This window comes from Mauremys mutica, chromosome 1, assembly GCF_020497125.1.
Source record: "Mauremys mutica isolate MM-2020 ecotype Southern chromosome 1, ASM2049712v1, whole genome shotgun sequence".
Taxonomy (NCBI): domain Eukaryota; kingdom Metazoa; phylum Chordata; order Testudines; family Geoemydidae; genus Mauremys; species Mauremys mutica.
Window position 1 is genome coordinate 98,957,606 of NC_059072.1, and position 22,812 is coordinate 98,980,417.

The 22,812-nt window shown below is 46.7% G+C and overlaps 1 protein-coding gene and 1 long non-coding RNA gene across 2 annotated transcripts in view; one reads left to right on the plus strand and one right to left on the minus strand.

The window, feature by feature from the left end:
• Positions 1–329: 329 nt before the first annotated feature.
• Positions 330–22,812, minus strand: part of CRY1 (cryptochrome circadian regulator 1) — a 77,658-nt gene continuing 55,175 nt past the window's right edge. Inside the window, exons 8-14 of the mRNA XM_044987259.1 lie at positions 22,053–22,204; positions 21,744–21,946; positions 20,796–20,909; positions 19,319–19,414; positions 18,200–18,271; positions 18,011–18,115; positions 330–1,016 (exon numbers count right to left, since the gene is read on the minus strand). Of these exons, the coding sequence (XP_044843194.1) occupies positions 18,015–18,115; positions 18,200–18,271; positions 19,319–19,414; positions 20,796–20,909; positions 21,744–21,946; positions 22,053–22,204 (738 nt within the window). The 3' untranslated portion in view covers positions 330–1,016; positions 18,011–18,014. The remainder of the gene's footprint in view (positions 1,017–18,010; positions 18,116–18,199; positions 18,272–19,318; positions 19,415–20,795; positions 20,910–21,743; positions 21,947–22,052; positions 22,205–22,812) is intronic.
• LOC123349311 lies at positions 14,984–18,202 on the plus strand. The gene is made up of 3 exons (XR_006573457.1): positions 14,984–15,039; positions 15,463–15,544; positions 17,554–18,202. It is a non-coding gene; the product is annotated as an uncharacterized LOC123349311 (long non-coding RNA).

Genomic DNA, 22,812 nt, shown 5'->3' on the forward strand with positions numbered 1-22,812 from the left:
GATCTGAATTAAGATTGCACAGGAAACTTCATTCTAGCATTTCCTAACTTTTGAGTCCTAGACTTTGTAACCTTGCATTCTTGTCACATGTGTTTTTCATAATTAGATTTTAAATATCTAGTTCAACAGATGAGCAACTTGTACACGGACAATTTTTAGCTCTGCTACTATAAAAAGTTGTGGAAATAATTAAAGAGGAAGCCATGCAGTCAATCATTCTAAAATCTGAAGATCATCTCTTTCCCTCTCCCCCAAAGAAGTTTTTCTGGGTAATAATCACCAGAGCAACAATAGTGTACATGTGTACACACACACTTAAAATCAATACATATGTATATACATTTTTATTAAACAAGGTCATTTTAGCTTAACTGAACAAGGCAATGGGAAATACAAGGACTGGACATATACATGACAACTTTACAATTTCTTGACAGAAATAAATGGCTTGTGACTTATATACAGCTGCATTTAATAGAGGTTACAAGTCTACTGTATTTTAATTAAACACAGTCCTAAGCTCTTACATTATGAAAATATGCTGAAGTTGGATCATAGAGGTTAAAATCCTGTCCACTCTAAAAATATTAAGTCTAAAAACCTCCATACCTTCCAATTTCTGCCCACAAAGTTTCTATTTTACAGAACCACTATTACCTTACTGTCTTTACTGTTACCATACATGAAATATCAAAAATATATTGATGAGTCTATCACTAATCATGAATGTTTGTATTTACATTCAAGTTAACAAATTCCTCACCAAATACTTTATATACAAATCTCAATTTGCCCTTTATGAAAGACATTAAAAAGTTAAAATCCATAAAAATGCCAATTAGAAATAAAGCATTCCAAAAACTGAACTTGTTTACAACAATTCAGAACATTTGAAACAAATTTATGAAAAATGTGTTATCTTAATACAAGTATTATCACAATACTTTAGCTCCGATACAGCGCAACAAAATTTTGCCTTCAACACATTCTGTGCGGCATCTTCTCTTCCAACAATGCTGTAGGAAAAAAGAAATTAAGTAATCAATTGAGGAATAATATTTTTGCAGATCCCGGTACACTATCATATAAAATGTATGTTTTGATGATGATCTTTACAGTAAACTGGCCAATAAACATAGCCCTCTTACTAGATTACCATGATGTGTACATTACATTTGACTACAATTTTACAATGACAACATTTCAGTAGAGTCCAGGAAGAGCATATAATATATCTTAAACAAAATGAAAACTGACATTTTAGACAAGTGGGGTCTCCCAAAAGTGTAATTGTGCTCACAAGAAAAATTCACCACAAAAGACTGAAAGATGGGGAATTTCTTCAGGAGTTGCGGAAGAAATCCAAAGGTGCATAGGGTGTGGAGAAAGGTGTATAGATTGGTGAAAGCAACATATTTGGAGAACTCCAATAATAAGTAAACAAACAAACAAACACATCCTGATGTGTAGTCCATTAATTTTGACAGGGGAAAAAGATTTTCTCTTTCTTTCAACACATGTTCATCCAAACTAGACTACAACGTTCGCATAAAAAATAAAACACAATTTTTTCAAAATTTCTTGTCACCGAGTGGCTAAGAGTCCAATCGGCAGCTACAGAAAGACACAATGTAGAAGAGAGGCATGCAGACCTCCTTCCATCAGTGTTTCATAGCATATATAGTGTCTTGTCCATTGGGACAACACCTCATTCATTGGGACATATAATGACTAGACTAGTCTACTGCTTTCAATAGGTTCTCATTTAGGTCCATGTGAATTCATGTATCTCCTCCAAATTCCTGTACAACAAGAGTCACATTCCTAAAAAAGACTTTTTTTCTTTGCAATACACTTGTGATTTACAGCATTATAGATCAAGCAATAATAGGAGGTCAAGTGGAGCTCAGCAGCCATTTACTGATTTCAGATTACAAAACAATAGAGATTATACTTTCAAACCAGTAATGCCTAACTTAGGAGTTTAGAATCAGAGGGGTAGCCATGTTAGTCTGGTTCTGTAGAAGCAACAAAGAATCCTGTGGCACCTTATAGACTAACAGACGTTTTGCAGCATGAGCTTTCGTGGGTGAATTCCCACTTCTTCGGATGCAAGGCTTGCATCCGAAGAAGTGGGTATTCACCCACGAAAGCTCATGCTGCAAAACGTCTGTTAGTCTATAAGGTGCCACAGGATTCTTTGTTGCTTCTTAGGAGTTTAGAGACACTCATCAAGCCCTAGAGTAGGAGGGTACAAAGTTGTTCTTCAGAGTTTACATAGTTTCATGAAGAGTAAACTTAGAAGGAAGAGAGTTACTCACCTTGTGCGAAAACGAGGATTCCTTGTGGCACCTTAGACACTAAAATTTATTTGGGCATAAGCTTTGATGGGCTAAAACCGACTTCATCAGATGCATCAGAAAGCTTATACCCAAATAAATTTGTTAGTCTCTAAGGCAGAGGTGGGCAAACTATGGCCCGCAGGCCAGCCGTCCTGTCCAGCCCTTGAGCTCCTGGCCGGGGAGGCTAGCCCCCAGCCTCTCCCCTCCAGCCTCAGCTCACCATGCCACCAGCGCTCTGGGCCGTGGGGCTGTGAGGTCCTGCCAGGCAGTGCAGCTGTGTGAACTGCCAGGTGTAGCGTATTAAATTGCTCCCTGTAGAAATGTGCCACTTACTGTGCACCAAGCAGTTCTGTTAGTAGCACATTCCTACGGGGAGCAATTTAATACACTACACCAGCCCTCCATACAGTTTTGAAACCCCCGATGTGGCCCTCAGCCCAAAAAGTTTGCCCACCCCTGCTCTAAGGGGCCACAAGGACTCCTCGTTGTTTTCGCTGATACAGACTAACATGGCTACCACTCTGAAACCTGTCACCTTGTGCAATAACTGAGGTTCTTCAAGATGTGTGTCCCCATGGGTGCTACACTGTAGGTGTGGCAGCACCTTTGCGTCTGGAGTTGGAGATTTTCAATAGCACTGCCTGTTGGACCGCACATGAGTACCTCTCCTCCCCTGCACTATGCGCGGGTAGCATAAATAGTGCTGTGTGGGCCGACCCCAAACGCTATGCTCCGAAGCAGAGGGAAGGAGGGCTGTAGTGGAGCACCTATGGGGACACACATCTCAAAGAAAAAACGGTTACTTACCTTTGTAACTGTTGTTCTTCGAGATGTGTTGCTCATATCCATTCCAGTTAGGTGTGTGCATGCCGCGTGCACTTTCGTCAGAAGACTTTTACCCTAGCAACCCCAGTGGGTCGGCTGAGCGCCCCCTGGAGTGGCGCCATAACGGCACCGCATATATACCTCAGCCGACCCACCCGACCCTCAGTTCCTTCTTGCCGGCTACTCCAACAGTGGGGAAGGAGGGTGGGTGTGGAATGGATATGAGCAACACATCTCGAAGAACAACAGTTACAAAGGTAAGTAACCGTTTTTTCTTCTTCGAGTGATTGCTCATATCCATTCCAGTTAGGTGAATCCCAAGCCTTACCTAGGCGGTGGGGTCGGAGTGAGACGTGGCGGTATGCAGGACCGCAGAGCCAAAGGCTGCGTCACCTCTCGACTGTTGGACCAGGGCGTAGTGTGAGGCGAAAGTATGGACGGACGACCAGGTCGCCGCTCTGCATATCTCTTGTATGGGTACTTGCGCCAGAAAGGCAGCGGAGGACGCCTGGGCCCTGGTAGAGTGGGCGGTGAGATGGCCCAAGGGGACATTAGCCAAGTTATAGCAGGTGCGAATGCACTCTGTGAGCCACGAGGAGATTCGCTGCGATGAGACAGGAAGACCTTGCATCCGGTCAGCAATTGCCACAAACAGTTGCGGAGATCTGCGGAACGGTCTTGTCCAATCAACATAGAAAGCCAACGCCCTGCGAACATCGAGGGAGTGAAGTCGTTGCTCTCTCGGAGATGCGTGAGGTTTCGGAAAGAAAACTGGCAGGAAGATATCCTGGTTATTGTGGAAGGCGGACACTACCTTCGGGAGAAACGCCGGATGTGGATGTAGCTGTACCTTGTCCTTATGGAAAAAGGTGTATGGCGGGTCCGCCATGAGCGCCTTGAGCTCAGAGACTCGTCTGGCGGATGTGATAGCCACGAGAAAAAACGTCTTCCATGAGAAGTACAGCAAGGAGCAGGTGGCCAGCGGCTCGAAGGGCGGAGACATGAGCCTGTTGAGGACCAGATTGAGGTCCCAGGTGGGAGTCGGATGACGCACCTGGGGGTAGAGACGATCAAGGCCCTTTCTGAAGCGAGTAGTCAGCGGGTGAGAGAACAGCGTATATCCCGCCTCACCGGGGTGGAAAGCGGAGATGGCCGCTAAGTGCACTTTGATGGAGGACAGAGCAAGACCTTGTTGTTTTAGCGACCAGAGATAGTCCAGGACCATCGGAAGCGGGAGTTCCGAAGGAATAGCGTCACGCGCTTGAGCCCAGCAAGCGAAGCGCTTCCACTTGGCCAGGTAGGTAGATCGAGTGGAAGGCTTTCTGCTGCTCAATAAAACGTGCTGCACGGGAGCAGAGCAGCGCAACTCCGTCTGGTCTAGCCACTGAGGAGCCACGCCGTGAGGTGGAGGGCTGGCAGGTCCGGGTGACGGAGAGGGCCGTGATCTCGCGTTATAAGATCTGGGTGAAGCGGTAGAGGAATTGGGCTGGCTACCGATAGACGGAGCAGCGTGGTGAACCAGTGTTGCCTGGGCCACGCTGGCGCAATTAAGATGAGACGTGCCTTGTCCCGTCGGAGCTTCAGTAGGACCTTGTGTATGAGGGGAAACGGAGGAAAGGCGTAGAACAGGTGACGAGTCCATGGAAGGAGAAATGCGTCCGACAGAGACCCCGGTGCCAGGCCTCGAAAGGAGCAAAACTCCTGGCATTTGCGGTTCAATCGGGACGCAAACAAGTCTACATGGGGAAATCCCCACTGTCGGAAAATGGCATGAGCGATGTCTGCTCTCGGCGACCACTCGTGGCAGAGAAAGGACCTGCTCAGGCGATCCGCGATGGTGTTCTTGACGCCAGGAAGGAACGACACCACCAGATGTATCGAGTGGGCTATGCAGAATTCCCACAGTAGCATCGCCTCGTCGCAGAGGGGGGATGAGCGGGTCCCGCCTTGCTTGTTGATATAGTACATGGCCGTTGTGTTGTCCGTAAAGACCGAGACACAACGGCCGCGGAGGCGAGTCTGGAACGCTTGGCAGGCCAGGCGTACTGCCCGGAGCTCCCTGACGTTGATGTGCATGTTCAATTCCTGCAGCGACCAAAGACCTTGAGTCTGAAGATCGCTGAGATGGGCTCCCCATCCAAGGGACGAGGCGTCCGTTGTCAGAGACAGGGAAGGTTGAGGAGCCTGGAATGGGACGCCCGCACATACGTGGGACGGGGACAGCCACCAATCCAGGGATTGAAGGACACCCGCTGGGATGGTGAGTATGGTATCCAGGGGGTCCCTGTGTGGGCGGTACCTGGAATGGAGCCACAGCTGAAGCGGGCAGAGGCGGAGCCTGGCAAACGGAGTGACGTGTGTGCAAGCCGCCATATGACCGAGGAGGCGGAGGCAAGCACGGGCCGAGGTCATCCGAGAGGCCTGTAGGTCGCGGATTAGCTGCGTAAGGGCCTGGAACCGGACCTGCGGAAGGAAGGCTCTGGCTAGAGAGGAGTCCAGGGTCGCGCCAATAAAATCCAACCTCTGAGTTGGAACTAAGGTGGACTTCTCTATGTTGAGAAGTAGGCCTAGGTGCGTGAATAAGTCCTTGATCTCTGCGACATGTTGCTGGACCGTGGCCTGCGAGTCCCCCCTGATGAGCCAGTCGTCCAGGTAGGGAAAAACGGAGATGCCGCGCCGACGGAGGTGGGCGGTGACCACGGCCATGCACTTTGTGAACACCCTTGGGGCCATGGAGAGGCCGAAGGGGAGTACCGCAAACTGGAAGTGTAGGTGAGCGATTGTGAAACGGAGAAAGCGTCTGTGCGGTGGGAAGATGGCGATATGAAAATAAGCGTCCTTCATATCGAGGGCGGCATACCAGTCTCCCGGATCCAAAGTAGGGATAATGACCCCGAGGGATACCATGCGGAACTTCAACTTCAGCATGTATGCGTTGAGGCCTCGCAGGTCGAGAATGGGTCGAAGGCCTCCTTTGGACTTGGGGATCAAAAAATAACGGGAATAAAACCCCTTGCCCCGTTCCGCGTCCGGAACCTTCTCGACCGCTCCGATGGCTAGGAGCGAGTGCACCTCTTGTAAGAGGAGTTGCTCGTGAGAGGGGTCCCAGAAGAGGGACCGGGAAGGAGGGTGGGAAGGTGGAGGTGAAACGAATTGGAGTTGGTAACCACGTTCCACAGTGCGCAGGACCCAGGCATCGGTGGTCAGCCGGGCCCACGCCGGGAGGAAATAGGAAAGGCGGTTGGAAAAAAGCAGGGAGGAATTTGGAGGAAGAGCTGGTATGTCGTCCCCGGGCGCATCTTCAAAAAGATGGTTTAGGCCCCGGTGGTTTAGAGGGGGCTCGCCCTTGGGACGGTGGTTGCCAGGCCGTCGCCCACGGCCGCCACGACCCCGCCGCCGACCACAGTCTTGCCTGTAGCGAGGCATATAGTAAGGCCGGTTAAACTGGGGGCGGAACGGACGCCTCTGGGTAGCCGGGGTATGCATCCCCAAAGTGCGGATGATAACCCTGTTGTCCTTTAGATTTTGAAGCTTGGAGTCCGTCTTTTCTGAGAAGAGCTCCTTCGAATCAAAAGGAAGGTCCTGAATGGTATATTGAACCTCAGGAGGAAGCGTCGAACTCTGGAGCCAAGAGATCCGGCGCATGGTAACACCCGAGGCTACAGTACGTGCCGCCGAGTCAGCCGCGTCTAAAGAGGCCTGTAAGGAGGTGTGTGTTACCTTTTTGCCTTCTTCTACAAAGGCTGCAAACTCCTGTCGGGAATCCTGAGGCAGGAGCTCTTTATATTTTTCTACCTCAGCCCAAGTGTCATGGCCGTAGCGGCTGAGCAAGGCCTGCTGGTTAGCCACACGGATCTGTAGGGCACCGGCAGATTAGACCTTGTGACCAAGCAAGTCCATGCGCTTGGCCTCCTTTGACTTAGGAGCCGGGCCCTGCTGGCCGTTGCGCTCTTTGTCGTTGACCGACTGCACCACTAAGGACGAGGGGGCAGGGTGCACATACAAATGCTCGTATCCCCTGGAAGGGACCATGTATCTGCATTCCACCCCTCGGGCTGTGGGCGCAATAGACGACGGAGTCTGCCACAAGGTATCAGCGTTCGCCTGGATAGTCCTTATGAAGGGGAGAGCTATGCGAGTTGGAGCGTCCGCGGACAAAATGGTCACTATCGGATCACTGACTTCCGATACCTCCTCAGCCTGCAGATCCATTCGCAGTGCCACCCTGCGAAGGAGCTCTTGGTGCGCTCTTAAGTCAATTGGCGGGGGACCCGCTGATGACGAGCCTGCCACCGCCTCATCCGGGGGAGAGGAGGAGGAGGAAGAAGTGCCGGGCAGAATGGCGTCTTGGTCAGCATCTGGCCCCTGTAAAGGTTCCTGCCCCAGAGGTTCCTGGGCAGGCTGAGCCCCTTCGTCTGCACCGGATGGTACCTCAGTGTCAACTGGGGGGTGGCTTACGGTAGCCTCTGGGACGCGTGGCTCATGTGATACGGTGCGCATAGGAGGCACAGGAGGGCCTTGGCTTTGGTGGTAGGCCCAAGGGGTCCAATAACCCCACTGATTTGGGTCCTGGTCCGCAGGATGGGATTGCCGGAAAACTCCCGAAGGGACCTGAGAGTCGTGGTCATCGACATAGTAGCTGTCGGCGTATGAGGAGGCCGAAGCGTGTCGAGAGGGCCAAGGAGGAGCAGATAAGCCTTGCGCCGAAGTGCCCACAGATCTCATTTCCCGCTTTTGTGGTGAACGGTGCCGGGAGGCATCTCGGTATCGAGAGCAGGAGCGAGAATGGGACCTGCGACCAGCGCGGTGCCGGGAGGTCGACCGGGATCTCCATGATCGGTGCCGGGAGCAACTCCGCGAGTAGCGGCGGCCATATCGGTACCAAGAGCTTGATCGGTGCCGGGAGTGACGGGTCAGAGATCGAGAGAACGACCGGTGCCGCGAGTCCGACTGGTGCCGCGTGGTTGAGCAGTGCCGGGACTGCGAGTGGCGGTGCGATCGACGGCCTGATCGGGATCGGCGCCGAGAGCGGGAGCGGCGTCGAGAATGGGAACGGGTTCGGTGCCGGTCAGAGTCGGTGCCAGCAGGTGGCCTAAACATGGACGGCTTGCCCATGGAGCGGGGCGCCCGCGGCGCCGGAGGCGGTGGCACAACCGGTTCTGTCAGCGCAATGAGGTCCCGTGCTGCCTCGAAGGTCTCAGGAGTCGATGGCAGTGGCATCTCAACCTTGGCCGGAGCCAGGGAGGTTACAGGTGCCGGGCTCGACGGCCTCTCAGGGGCCGGAGTCGCCGGTGCCGGCAGAAGCGTCTGCGGCAGAGGAACCGGTGCTGCGGCAGGTTTTGGTGCTGGGAGGTCCGGACGGGGCGCACTCTGGGGCTTCGGAGCCGGCGGTGCCGTGGAGGCAGCGGCCTTTCCTTTCTTCGCCCTCGGCGAGAGAGAGCGTCTTTGGGCCGGTTTCGGTGCCGATGGCGGTTTCGGTGGCACCGCAGAGTGGCCCAGCGCCGTGGCGGTGCTGCGAGAGTCCGTCGGGGCAGCGGGCGGTGCCGCGGCCGGAGGGGTTAAGACTGCCTCCATTAGGAGCTGTTTCAGCCTAATGTCTCTTTCCCTCTTAGTGCGAGGCTTGAAAGCCTTGCAAATTGGGCACTTAGTAGATAAGTGCGACTCTCCTAAGCACTTCAAACAAGAGCTATGAGGATCTCTTGTAGGCATAGGCCTGCGGCAGGCCGAGCACGGCTTGAAACCCGGGGAGCCGGGCATACGCTCCGGTCCCGGGTGCGGGTGGGGCTAATCCCCGAACCCGCTAACTATCTAACACTAAACTGATTTTAAACTATCAAAACAAGAAAACCTAAGCTAAGCTAAGAACTATGTACAAATTTTTACAGAGAAAAACTATGAGGAAGCTAGGGAAGCGGAGGTCAGACAAGCTGCACTCCGCTGTTCCAACGACCGACACGGGCGGTAAGAAGGAACTGAGGGTCGGCTGAGGTATATATGCGGTGCCGTTATGGCGCCACTCCAGGGGGCGCTCAGCCGACCCACTGGGGTTGCTAGGGTAAAAGTCTTCCGACGAAAGTGCACGCGGCGCGCACACACCTAACTGGAATGGATATGAGCAATCACTCGAAGAAGAACCTCAGCTACTGCACAAGGTGAGTAATCCTCTCTTCTTCTTCGAGTGATGTCCCCATCACTGTAAGTAACTATAAAGCAGTGTCCCTAGCTGGAAGGTTGGAGCTTCGGAGTGGCTGGTATCGCCGAGGACAGGACCGTATGTCCAAGAATGGTGTCCACTGAGGAATCCTGCAAGATGGCGTAATGTTGGGTGAATGTATCAGAGGATGCCCATGCCCTGCATATATCTATTATAGGAACATTATTGAGGAATGCAATGGAGATTGAGAGCGCTCGTGTGGCGTATATCCTGTTAGAGCCAGGTGGTTGCTTATTGTCAAGTTCATAAGACAGGCGTATGCACTGTGAAATTCATTTAGAGAGGCATTGTTTAGCTATAGCAGAACCTTTAGCGTGTTCGGCAATGGATATGAACAAGCAAGGCGAGTTACTGAACAATTTGGTTCTATCCAAACAGAATGACAATGTGCATTTAATGTGTGGAGAGCTGCTTCTTGGTAATTGTGTGGTTTGGGAAAGAAGGAGTAATATAGGCTTGTTTAGATAGAAGGACGTTAACTTCAGCAGGAATTTTGGGAGGGGATGGAGGGTCACTTTGTCCCTATAACACATTGTATATGATGGGTATGCCATAAGAGCTGATATTTCTCCCACACGTGGTGCCGATGAGGAAGGCCATTTTCATTGCTAGATGAAGGAGTGAGCGGGTTGCCATTGGCTCAAATGAAAGTCTAGTCAGAGAGCATAGGACTAGGCTGGGGCCCCAGGGTGGGATGGGGGGGACATACGTCAGAGTATAGGTTTCAAACACCCTTAAGAAAATGTATGACAAGGGTGTGTGCAAACACTGAATATCCCTTGACAGGGCAGTGGAATGTGCTAACTGCAGCCAGGTGCTGTTTGAGTTGAAGGGCATAGTCCAGTATGAAAGGGAATGGAATGTGATCCCCCTTAAATATTGATATAAAAAAGTGGTTTTGATTTATAACACAATTATAAATGCTGGAGGCAAAGCAGGGTTTGGGGTGGAGGCTGACAGTTCACAGCCCCCCATGTAATAACCTCGCAACTCCCTGAGGGGTCCTGATCCCCAATTTGAGAACCCCTGCCCCAGTGAATCGCGTCCCAGGCCTGCTCTGGAACAAAACTGAGGTCAATGGGCATTCTTCTGAGTGGTGAAAAGGTCTATGGTGGGGTGACCCCCATCGGTGGAAGATGGATCAGAGTGCTCTCATGTCGAGCTGCCATTCGTGCTCGTGAGAAGGTTCTGCTCAGTGTATCTGCTCTCGTGTTCTGAAGTCCAGGGAGATACGCAGCAGAGATGGAGATGTTGTCGTGGATACACCCATTCCATAGCTTGATCAATTCTGAGCGTAGGGAATGGGACCTGGCACCTCCTTGCCTGTTGATGTAATGACAGACAACCTTATTTGCATGTCATTACTCGAACAGGCTGGTTTCTGAGGAGTGGTAGGAAACATTGGCAGACATTGCAGACTGCCCTCAGTTCCAGGAAGTTGATGTGTAAGGTGGACTCAGTGGGCATCCATCTGCCCTGTATAGTGTGCTTGCATAGATGTGTTCCCCAGCGGAGGAGGGAGGCCTTGGTGGTAAGCATCATGGTAGGTGGAGGTTGAAGAAAAGGGACCCCGGCACAGACATTGTTGGGACACGTCTACTACTACTACTCCTTGACCTGGGTTGGCATGGACAGAAGTTTCTGCATGCCGTGTTTGTGAGAAAGTTATACTGTATGGAGCCAGCCCTGAAAACACTGCATGTGCAGCCTCGCGTGTTTGACCAGAAACACAGCTGCAGCCATATGTCTCAGAAATTGGAGGCATGTATGTGCTGGGATTTGGGGGCATGCTTGGGTAGTTGAGACTAGTTGTGTTATCGCTGGGAACCTGTGAGGTAGTGAACACACTTGCGTGGTTGGCATCGAGTAGAGCATCAATGAATTCCAGTGTTTGCACTGGGGTTAGTGTGGACTTTTCAAAATTGATAAGGAGGCCCAGTTTTGTAAAGAGGGTCCTTGTAGTGTGGACTGCTCAGAGCGCTTCAGTCTTGGATGGCATTTTGAGAAGGTAGTCATCTAGATACGGGGAAATGGTGATACCTTGTTTGTGGAAGAAGGCCACGACCACTGCAAGTACTTTGGGAAAAACTCACAGAGCTGTGGATAGCCCAAAGGGTAGAATCCTGTACTGGTAGTGACTGTGGCCTACAATGAATTGTAGGAAATGTCTGTGAGCAGGACGTGTACTGCAATATGAAAATGTATGTCCTATAGGTTGAGGGCCGAGAACCAATCCCCCTGTTCCAGTGCTGGGATGATGGTGAATAGGGTGACCATCATCAAAAAAGTTTGTAGTTTGACAAACTTTGTTGAGATTGCGAAGGACTAGGATGGGGCACCAACCACCAGACTTCTTTTGTACCAGGAAGTAGTGAGTAAAAACTGCATCCTTTGTGTTGTGGAGGGACTCGTTCTATGGTTCCCAGTTGAAGTTGTCATCTCACCTTCCCCTCCAGGATGGGCTCCCCTGAGAGGGATCCCTGAAAAGGATGTGGAGGGGGGGTGGAGGGATGGCATAACTAGGAAAGGAATGGAGTAACCTTCCTTTACTATTTCCAGGACCCATCTGTCCGAGATAATGAGCATCCAAGATGGTAAAAATGGAGCTAAGCGGTTGCCAAACTGTCGGTATGTAGATGGCATTACAGATGGTAGGGGCAACTGGAGCAGGCAGGAGGTTTTCTGGACCTTGATCACATCTTCAAATTTGCTGCTTAGAGTGTTTGGGCCAGCGTCCCTCATGCAGGCGATTGTCTGCGCCTGTCGGGAAGTCAGTGACAACGGTGTTGGTTGTCAAACTGCTGCTGTGGGTAGTATAGCTAAGGGTGAGATGGTGGAGACAGCTGATATTTTCCCAATCTTCTTTTTGGCTGCTGTGTGTAATACCGAGGGATTTTAGAGTGAATCAGGAGTCTTTCAGTGAATGTAAGGAGTTGTCCGTGCGCTCAGAAATTAATTTTTGTCCCTCGACCGGGAGATCCCTCGACCGTATTTTGCATCTCCTCAGGGAATTCTGAAAGGTTCAACTATGATACATGTCGCATTACTACTGCAGTAGCAATGGATTGGGCAACTGTGTCATTTGAGTCCAGGAAGGGCCTACAGGGCCGTGCAGGCTATTAAGTGACCTTCCGAAATGAAGGGTAGCAGATTAATAGGATTTTATACCCAGGAGATCTAAACATTTCCAGTTCGGTCAGGATGATTGGATTGGGATTGGCAGCCCTTCTCTTGCACTGCACTTGCCACAAGAGAATTCGGGGCAGGACGTGAAAATAAAAACTCCACATTTTTTGCAGGCACATAATATTTCCTATGTACCCGTTTACATATAGGAGGGAGAGGCTGGAATCTGCCAAACAAGGTTTGCAGGTTCAAGTAGTGAACCATTAATAGGTAGGGCAATTTTTGTTGTTGAGATGGTATGGAGAATGTTAAATCAATTTATGTTGTTCCTTGACCTCCTCAAGTGGGATATTTGTTTCATAGAGTGGCTGACTCCCTAACTTCTGAAAGTGATGAAAATCATCAGCCACTGTGGGAAGTGGTGGCATGATAGCTCCATTAGGTGAAGTTGAAGAAAACGGGAGGACCAGAGGTACTTCCCCATCCTGCTCTATTTCCAGTTCTTCCTCCAGTGGTGATATTTGCAGGGGCTGTGGTTCTGGAGGTTGACAGATTGTTGAGCAGGGGATGGATGGAGGTTGGCATGTTTGCAGTGGTGGGGGATTACTGAATTGTGCCCAGGGGTCCCAATATGGCCAATTAGGTGAAAGGGAATATATGGTTGCATCCATGGGGGCCCCTGAAAAGGCTAGGTGCCCTGAACTGCAGCAGAGTAAGGCTAGTAAGCCCTGATGTTGATGGTGCAAGAGAGTCTTTTCATCCTCCTAAACATCACCAAGAAAAGGAGGTCCTGTCCCTGTTGGAGAGTGCAAAGAGTGTGTTGACTGAGAGCAGTTTGTGCCTCAGGAACTGAAGGAGGGACTGCTCTCTTCTTAGTGTCAGCCTGGTTAAAGGATGATCTTCCCTTACTTGGGCAAGGGGAGTGAGGGTTGACAGACGACCTTGCTGAGCGCGAGGGTCTCTCCAGTGAGGAATAAGAACCAGGGTTCGATGCTGGTCACAGGGACTTTTCCATGAGGAATAGTTGGAGTTTAAGGTCCCTTTCTTTCCTTGCTCTTGGGCTTTAAGCCCAGACAGTGGGAACACTTCTGGGAAACCTGTCCCTCTCCCAGGCAACGGATACACTGTGCGTGGCTGTCCATTATAGAGAAGGCGATCCCACATGACACATACCGCTTAAACCCAGAGGAACCATGCATAAGGGTCAGGGAATAGCTTCGCTGACGGGAATTAGAGAAAACAAAACAAAACAAAAAATTAAGGATGAAGGAGCTAACTACCTACAAGAGGGAAAAACAGGTAAGAGACTATCTAAATAATGAAGTGGGCTCTGCTAACTGTTCCATTCCAGAATGCAGGCAGTAGAGAAGGAACTGAGGGCAGTTGGACTGCACAGTTCTATTTATACTACCCACACACAGCACGCGGGGAGGTGGGGGGAAGGGGAGGTGCACATGTGCAGTCCGATGGGCACTGCTATTGAAGATGTCTGACTCCAGATGCAAAGGTGCTGTTGCAACTATAGTGGAGCACCCATGGGGACATCCCTCGAAGAACCACCAGTGCAGCATATCCACATTGCTTAACATATGTAAGATAGCAGGGGATGGAAGTGTAGTGCAGAGCAAATGGAGCACAGTCTCTAGATTCCATTCCCAATGCTTCAAGAAGCTAGTAGGGTGATGGAGATAAAGAATCAGAGGACACTGACTTATTTGAGACCGAGCCACAGAAATCACAGTACAGTGTCAATAACATACTGCAATGTCTTTATGAAGATGATGTGTAGATGATCATAATGGTCCCTTCTGACCTTAAAAGTCTATGAGTCAACATGCAGTAACACTGGGTGCAAGATGCATTAGATCTTACCATGAGAAAATTGACTAATAGTCCTGTCAAAGAATTAAACTTGCAGTTATGGTCCATTATGCTGAGCTAAATCCTCCCTATCACAAGAAGAACCCAAGGAATGGAAAGTGTAAAAAACATATGGCTATGACAGCATGAAAACATACTACATGCTACTCTTTCACATTAAGAGAAATTAACAGTGGTATGGATCACACAGAGGTCTTGGCCTTGAAACCATGCAGAGCCTGAGACTCTAAGAGGAGCCAAGCCCTAAATGTACATCTTAGGACATCCATAAGGAGTGCTTTTCTTTCTGAAGCCCTGTCCCACTACCACAAGGCCATTCACTGCCCAATCCCATACAAAGGGAAATTACTTACCTTGTTGTAACTGGAGTTCTTCAAGATGTGTGGTCCCTATCTATTCCACTGTGAGTACGCATGCGTTCCATGCGCCTGAGACCAGAGAAGTTTTGCAAGTAGTGTCTATTGGTTCATGCCTGCACCACTACTCTTCCTGTGCTCTATTGTGAGGGAATAAGGAGTGGGGCAGACCAACTGCCTCTTCAGTTTCTTCTCTACTGTGAATCTTGCCAAACTCTGAAGAAGAGGTGAAGGAGGTTGGGAAGTGGAAGACAAATAGGGACCACACATCTTGAAGAACTTCAGTTACAACAAGGTAAGCAATTTCCCTTTCTTCTTTGACTGCTGGTCCCTATGGATAACTGACAAGCAGTACTCAGAGAGGAGGTGGGTGCAAGAACACAGGTGGTATAGCTGCTTGTAGAATCACTGCCCCAAAGGATAAGTCAACGGCAGTCTTGGACCCAGGAATAATGCATCATGAATGTGTGGATGAAACTCCATGTAGGCTGTCCTGCAAATACTAAGCAGGGATGTTTCTTGAAGTGATGCTTCTGAGACTGCTTGTTCCCTTGCAAAGTAAATCTTTACCTCATCTGAGGGAGGAAGCTGTGCCATCTGATAACAGAATAGGATATACCCATAGATCCACTGAGAAGATATAGCTTGACCTTAAACTCACTCTGGAATAGAAATGAACAGTCTAGATAGCTTTTCTGATTGGTTTTGTTCTCTGCAGGTAAAATCACCATGCTTATAATTAGTCAAGAGAATTAAGTCTCCTCTCCTCACTAAAGGCATAAGGCTTTGAAAAGGCACAGGTAAATGAAGTGACTGGTTTATATGAAATGATAGAACAATTTTATGAGTAAATTTTGGTTGTTGGATATAGAGACTCTGTCCTTATGGGATATTGTGTATGGCCATTAGGACCCCAAGTTCACCTACCTTTCTGGCCAAGGTGATAGCAATGAGGAAGGCAACATTTATCTACAGGTGAGATGTGAAACACATAGCTATTAGTTCAAAAAGAGTGGGTTAGTAAGACATAAAAGTACTAAATTAAGGTCCCAGCAAGGGGTTGGTTTTCTTACCAGCAGAAAGATTCTGATCAGAACCTTCTGGAAACTGGCTGTTGGTGGGTGAGTAAAGATTGAATAAATCCCTGATGGTGGGGGACACGCACTGATTGTGCCAGGTGAACCTGTGGCAAACTACAGGAAAGATCCATCGTCTTGAGAGTAAGAGAAGAATCTAAACTAGCAAGAAAAAATGGTTACTTATCTGTATGGTAACGGTTGTTCTTTAAGACGTGTTGTGAACACATACATTCCACTGTAGATGTTTGTGTGCTCAGTGCAGCAGCACCACTAGGCAGTGCATGCTTCCCTGATCTCCTGATGCCTTCAGGTGAGATTATACAAGCGGAGTATCTGCTACCTTCTGCTCCGTTCCTTCACATCGCTGTACGTAATGTCCGAAGTAGTTTGGAAGGTTGGAGGGTCATGAAATGTATGTGTGCACAACACATCTTGAAGAACAAGAGTTACTATACAGGTAAATAACTTTTTTCTCCTTCGAGTGCGCATATACATTCCACTGTAGGTGACTCAACAGCAGTTCCCTTACAGGTGGAGGGACTTTGGATCATCTGAAGAGAGATTGGCAAGTCTTTGTTACTAAACTGGTATCATTACAGGAGACTTGAGTGATGGCATAATGAGTGGAAAAGCTATGCACAGACAACCATGTTGCTCTCTTGCATACAACAGCTATTGGAACATTGCTGAGAAAAGCTGATGAAGTGGACTGAGCTATTACTCTTGGTGGAGGAGAGATTTTAGCAAGATTGTAGCAGAGCTTAATGCAGTCAGAAATCCAGTGAGATTCACCAAGACAACGTGGATTGACCCTTAATGCGCTCAGCAAAGGCTACAAAAAGCCTGAGGGAAGTCCTGAAGATCTAGAGTGGTCCAAGTAGGATGCTGGGCTCTACGAACATCCCACATATAATTTGTTTCCTTAGTTTTAGACAAATGAGGTTTTGGGAAAAAACACACACTGGAAGATTGATCGTTTGGTTTAAATAAAAAGCTGACATTGCCCTAAGCATAAACTTATGGCGTACCCTAAGGGAAACCTTGTCCATATGAAAGGCCATGAAAAGAGGATCAGCCAGAATAGCCTGAAATTCTGAAACTCTCCTGACAGAAGTGATTACCACCAAAAAGGTCATCTTCATAGACAAAGATAATGAAGTTGTAAGCCATAGGCTCAAAAGGGGGTCCCATGTGTTTGGAGAGGACTAGTTTAAATCCCATACAGGTACAGGAGCAGACACAGAAGGGAAATGTTAATCAGGCCTTTCAAAAAAAATAATAAAATAAATAAATAATCAAGAAATGAGAGGATGAACTGAATGCTGTTAGGCAGGCAGGATGACATTTGTAGGAGGCTTCGAAACCAGAACTGTCTGAGCCATTTGGGGGTGACAAGGGTGACTCCATGTCCTGTGCTGCTGAATCTTCCATAGAACCTGAGGTAGTAGTGGGAAAGGAGTGACAGATACTGCATCTGGAAGAGACAGGCACTTCCCCAAAGCAGTACAGGCAGCGCTGGTGGTTGTCTCTGACCAGAAAGGTGCAAGGACAAGAGATAAAGCTTTTAAAGCCAGATAATCTAGACATAATCTAATTCACATTCTGGGATGCACACAAGTCCCCGAGGGGATTTTAACTGTCCATTGAACTATCCATTGCTATACTAACAGAACTATTAAAAACACTAACTATACTAAAGATAAAACAGGTAAGCTTTTAAATATTTACAGGTTTTAAGGATCAGGCTGAAGGGAAACAAACAGCACTGCACTGGTGACTCAGATTTAGGCCATGGCGCAGTAAGAAGAACTGAAGAGGCCATCAGTCCTCCCCATCCCTTATATACTTGGTGCAGAGCATGAAGAGAGTAGAGGCACAGGCCCTGACCTATGGATACTGCGTTCAAAATTTCTCTAGTCTATGGCGCATGCACACCCACAATGGAATACACATAGGGACCAGCACTCAAAGAAGAACTTGCTTTTCGGCCTTCTACTCCCACCACAATTTCTGCATGAGAAAGCAGAGCACAGCTGCTGTACCTTTTCAGCCACACTCGGTCAGAAGTTATGTATATTTGTTCCCCTTTATACCATGCAATGGCACACATGTTGTACATTAATGGGTGTAAACAGTATATAGTAATTTAGCTCACTAACAAGATGTTTTAGAGTTCTCCTTTCTTACCAATCTAATTAGTGCTCTGTCGCTGGACTTTCGGCCCAATGCTCTGAGTTTCCTTTTCCGGATTTGGGCGTTTCCCAGTGCTGATACCAGTGCTTCCTGTTCTTCCTGAAAAATGAAATCAACACCTAACGTGAGAAACTATTTTGCTTTTTATGTATCCAAATGACATCTTTTAAAACATAAAGTCACCTTGTTGCAGTAAATGTGATTGCTGATGGTCTCCCTGGGCATAATGTAAAATACTGCTGCCTTGAGAATAACCTGTTAAAACACAGTACACATTTACTTAAATCATTCCTATGTTTTCCTTTTATTTATCAGAGTTATAGGCTTGTATCCATTAAACTTTTGTATGAACAAGGGGAGCCAAACCTTGAACTCCCAAACACAGAGAAGTCTGGCCGGACGCCATTCTTGTTTGCAGACACCATCTGATACTGAAAGGTTGGACGGACGGACGGACGGACACACACACACACACCCTTTTCTAACTGCTACAAACTTCAGTTTTGACACTGCCCAATCATCCTTTTCACTATTCTCTTAAGATAACAGGAGTCAACAGCACAACTAAAAACTGGGATGAACCAGAATTTTCTGTTTCATGTAAATTACCCAACAGCCCTCGATACATCAAGAGAACATGTACTGCAGAAGCAAGAGCAAGTTTTCCTATTCTGCCCAAACATTTGCTTCAGCCATGTTCTGGAGGCCTGTAAGGAGTGAGAGTAAAGTCCTGTCTCCACATCTGTTCTGTCAACCCTCAACCCCTACTCAGATTACAATGCGAAGCCAACTTGGGTAATGATTTTGTGATGTGGATACCTATTTGACAGCAACTGTATTTCTAACTCTTTAAAAAAAAATATTTCTCCAGCCTGTACACTCATACAAACAGTGGACTCTGTCAAATGCACAAAGTAAACAAATGGAAATTTTACTTCCTTCAAGCTTTCAGCTGTAGTGATCTTAGGTGTTATTTGTAAAAGGAGACAAAGAGAGACCTCTGGTTTCTATGCTGGTATCCCACCAAAGACCATTGTAAAATATCCTTAACCCAACCCTGAAAACAAACAGAGTCCATGACTTGATTCTGGAGACAGCTCTTTGTATTTGAGGCCACAAATTAATATCATGCTAAATGATATTCATTACACATTTATGTTTCAACAAAGAAAAGTGAGCCAAGCTCAACTTTAGAATTCTGCTGTCACCAGTAAAAAAAAAAATCAGAGATATTTTTAGGATTTTAACAATTTCAAGAATCGTGAGAATGTCATTGAACACATTTTATTTGCTAAATAATACCGTGCTGCTGAAATCCACTTGAACCTGCATGTGAGTCTTCTAGGGAAGATGTCTGAATGCCCACTGTATGACCATCATTGCTTCCCATTTGAGCTCCTGAAAAAAAGGACATTTTAAAAAAATATTTTCAGCATAGAATACAGCACAGTTTGAACATTTAATAAATAATTAAGCGTAATGTTTGAAATATGTACTTATTGTCTTGTACAAAATGGGAATGATTGAACAGTGCATTCTAAAGCAATAAAGGGTTCCGTAAGGTCAAATTTTTGAAGATTTTTTTTAATGTAACCTCTAAAGTTATGGGGAAAATTTTGTATGTCCAAGGTATTGCTCAAACAAATTCAGTTCTCTGTGCACCAACCAGGTAGGTGAGACTCAAATTCCGGATATGAAAAATACAAATGCAGTTTATGTACACAAGAATTTGATAATGCAAGATCGTCCCTTCATTTCGTATGCTGGACTGAAGCCCCTTTACAAGTTTTGCCTTTGATGTTTAAGTTTCAAAGCATGTTTTTTATTATTCCCTATATTCTGTATATAAAATACTAGCATCTGTACATCACCTAAAAAAAAATGTCTGTAGGCTAAAAATATTTTTCATTAAAACCCAATTGAAAGTTATACATTATGTATTGTCAGGGCCGGCTCCAGACACCAGCCGACCAAGCATGTGCTTGGGGCGGCAACTTGGGGCAGGGCGGTGCTCAGGGTTTGTTGTTTTTTTTGGTTCGGCCGGGCGGCGCTGGAGGGTATTTTTTTGGGGTTCGGCCCGGCAGCGCTGTGTGTGTGTGTGTGGGGGGGGGGGGCCCTGGGCGGCGCTCGTGGGGGGGTAGGGGCTTGGGCGGGGGGGACGCTCGGGGGGGGGGTTGGCAGCGCAGCACTCGGGGGAGTGTTGCAGCAGGGCGGCTCTTTTTTTTTTTTTGCTTGGGGCAGCAAAAATGTTAGAGCTGGCCCTGTGTATTGTAGGTATGTTGGGGATATTTTATCATCATTATTTATATTGTGGCGGTGCCTAGAGTATCCAATCCCCAAAAGTACTAGGCATGGTACAAATATAGCAAAAATGGGCCTTGCCTCAAAGAATTTACAGTCTGATTTAATCTATGATGTTACCACTGTCACAAGGTATTAATGATTCCTAGGAGGGAAATAGATGTACAAATGTTTTGGAGAATTGCTTGAAATGTATTAATACTTTTACAAGGGTTATAACATTCCTCTCTAAAGGTTTACTTACTTACGTTGAATATACCGATTCTTCAGATGAGCGGCTTATCTGCATTTATATAACCATGCAAAAATTAACTATGGTGGAAGAGTGGATCTGAAAACATTCTTAAGAGCAGTTTTCAGAAAACTGTTTTCGTGAGGGTAGCTGTTTCTACATAATAGCATGTTAGGGGGCTCACTTAAGGAATTTGTGCAACTTGTCAGTTCCAATACTTTTGTCAGAAAAGGAGATTTTACTTACCACTTGCACTACTACAACCAGAGATGTTTTCTCCTGGTGAATATCCCATTAGGCCACCATTTCCATTTCCATTTCCATTTCCATTTGGGTTAGAAGGCACTGTTGCAAGAAGACCTAATCAAGGAAACAAAATTAATTGCCAACAATATTGAGGCAAGCAAATATATTTTGATTTAGTATATATCTTCCCTTGTCTCCCAACAGTATTTTCTTTAATAGTTTAACTTCATCAGTGGAGAGAATTATTTTTTCCCCCTCTACTGTAAATTGGAATATCTGCCCAAGAAATTTTAGATTATATTATTTTACTTATCAAAAAGTCAGTATTATTTTTGCAAGAAACTTTAATTGCGTATGTTAAATATGCTACATTTTAGTGCAAAAGACATCATAAGTTACTTCATATCTATGCATACCCTGTATCCCTGGATTACAGCCATTATTTGGACAGGCAGGTGTCAACAAATGCACATGTTGCACAACAGTGGGAGAAGTGGACTTTTTTAAATAGATGGAAGAATGTAAACAAAGGGTTAAAATTAATTTCTCAAGATAAACCACCATGTTTGCAAATAGCAGATGTACAGTTAAGGTTGCAAGACCTTTTCCACTGTAACTTTTTCATGCAGTAGTTCTATCTGGTAGTAAAATTAATCTATACAAGACTAATTTGATGCCCTGGAGATGACATGACCATAAAAGAAGCTTCAGTTCTAACTCCCTAGGCAGATGCAGATGAGATACATTGCAAAGAGCTGGGAACAGGTGAGTGAGCGAGAAAAAATAAGTGTTAGCAGTACATTGTTCTTATAATCCACTCTAGTCAGTTAACTAGGCTACCCCTGACACTGGGCTCATATCTGGCCACCATGGCTACAGAATGGGTTGTCACAACTTGAAGGCGAGACAAAACCTCAGATAAATACATGAAGGAGACTACAATCATACCCAATCCTCTGTATCGTGAAAGCTGCTGGTAGATTTGTTTCATCCTCTCAATATTCAGGCGGCTTGCCTCTGCATGATTTACCATTGGTTTAGGATAATGAACTCCTATTACACATTTTGCAGCCTTCTGGATGCTCTCTGGGGCATTCCAAGGATCGTATATGTATTTTGCAGGGAAACCTCTAAGTACAGGCAAATAACGTCTTTAAAGAAAAAAAAAAAGTATAGTTTAAAACACATAGCTGTTTGAAACTGAGGCAACTTTAATGATGGTTTTATATTTATGGGGAGGATTGTATGTGAGATTACCTGATGTAGTCCCCATTAGGATCAGTTCTTCTGCCAAAACCCACAGGACAGTAGCAGTGAAAAAACTGCTGAAAAAACGAACTACAGGAAAGCCACATCCAGCTTCCAGCATTTACACTCCAATCCGCATCAAGCAGCAATTCTTCAAACACCTTGAGAAATAACAGTATCAAGTTATTCTAAATGTGTTAAATTTTTCCACAAACACTCCTAAGCATTGCTCAGCTATCAAGATGTCAGTAAGGAAACTATGCTCTTAAATGTTGAAATCCTGTATTTTCTGACATTTGCCCAGACTTGGTAACATCCAAAAAGTGCTCAATACTTACACAAGTACTTCTTTATAGGTCCATTCAAGTGGGACAGTGGAAAAGAGGCATGTCTGGCTTCTACAGCACAGAAGTTGGACATATTTTGCACAAATCCATTTTACAGATGGAAAACTGAGGCAAGGAACGGTGAAATAACTTGCTTAAAGTCACCTAAGTAGGCTAGTGGCAGAGTTAGGAATAGAACCTAGGTCTCCTGAATCCCTGTGCTGTGCTCTATCCACTAGGTCACACTGTCTCTGGTCAGGAGTGGAATTTTCTTTCCCAGTTAGCGCCGTACATACTCTACTAGAAAGCTACATTAATTTCCTAATGCTTTCTAGTGGGAAAGTTAATTTGCATAGTTTTTTGGAAGATGTTTCAATTAACTTAACAGTTAATAATTAGAGAGACAAAGTGCGTGAGGTAATATCTTTTATTGGATCACTTCT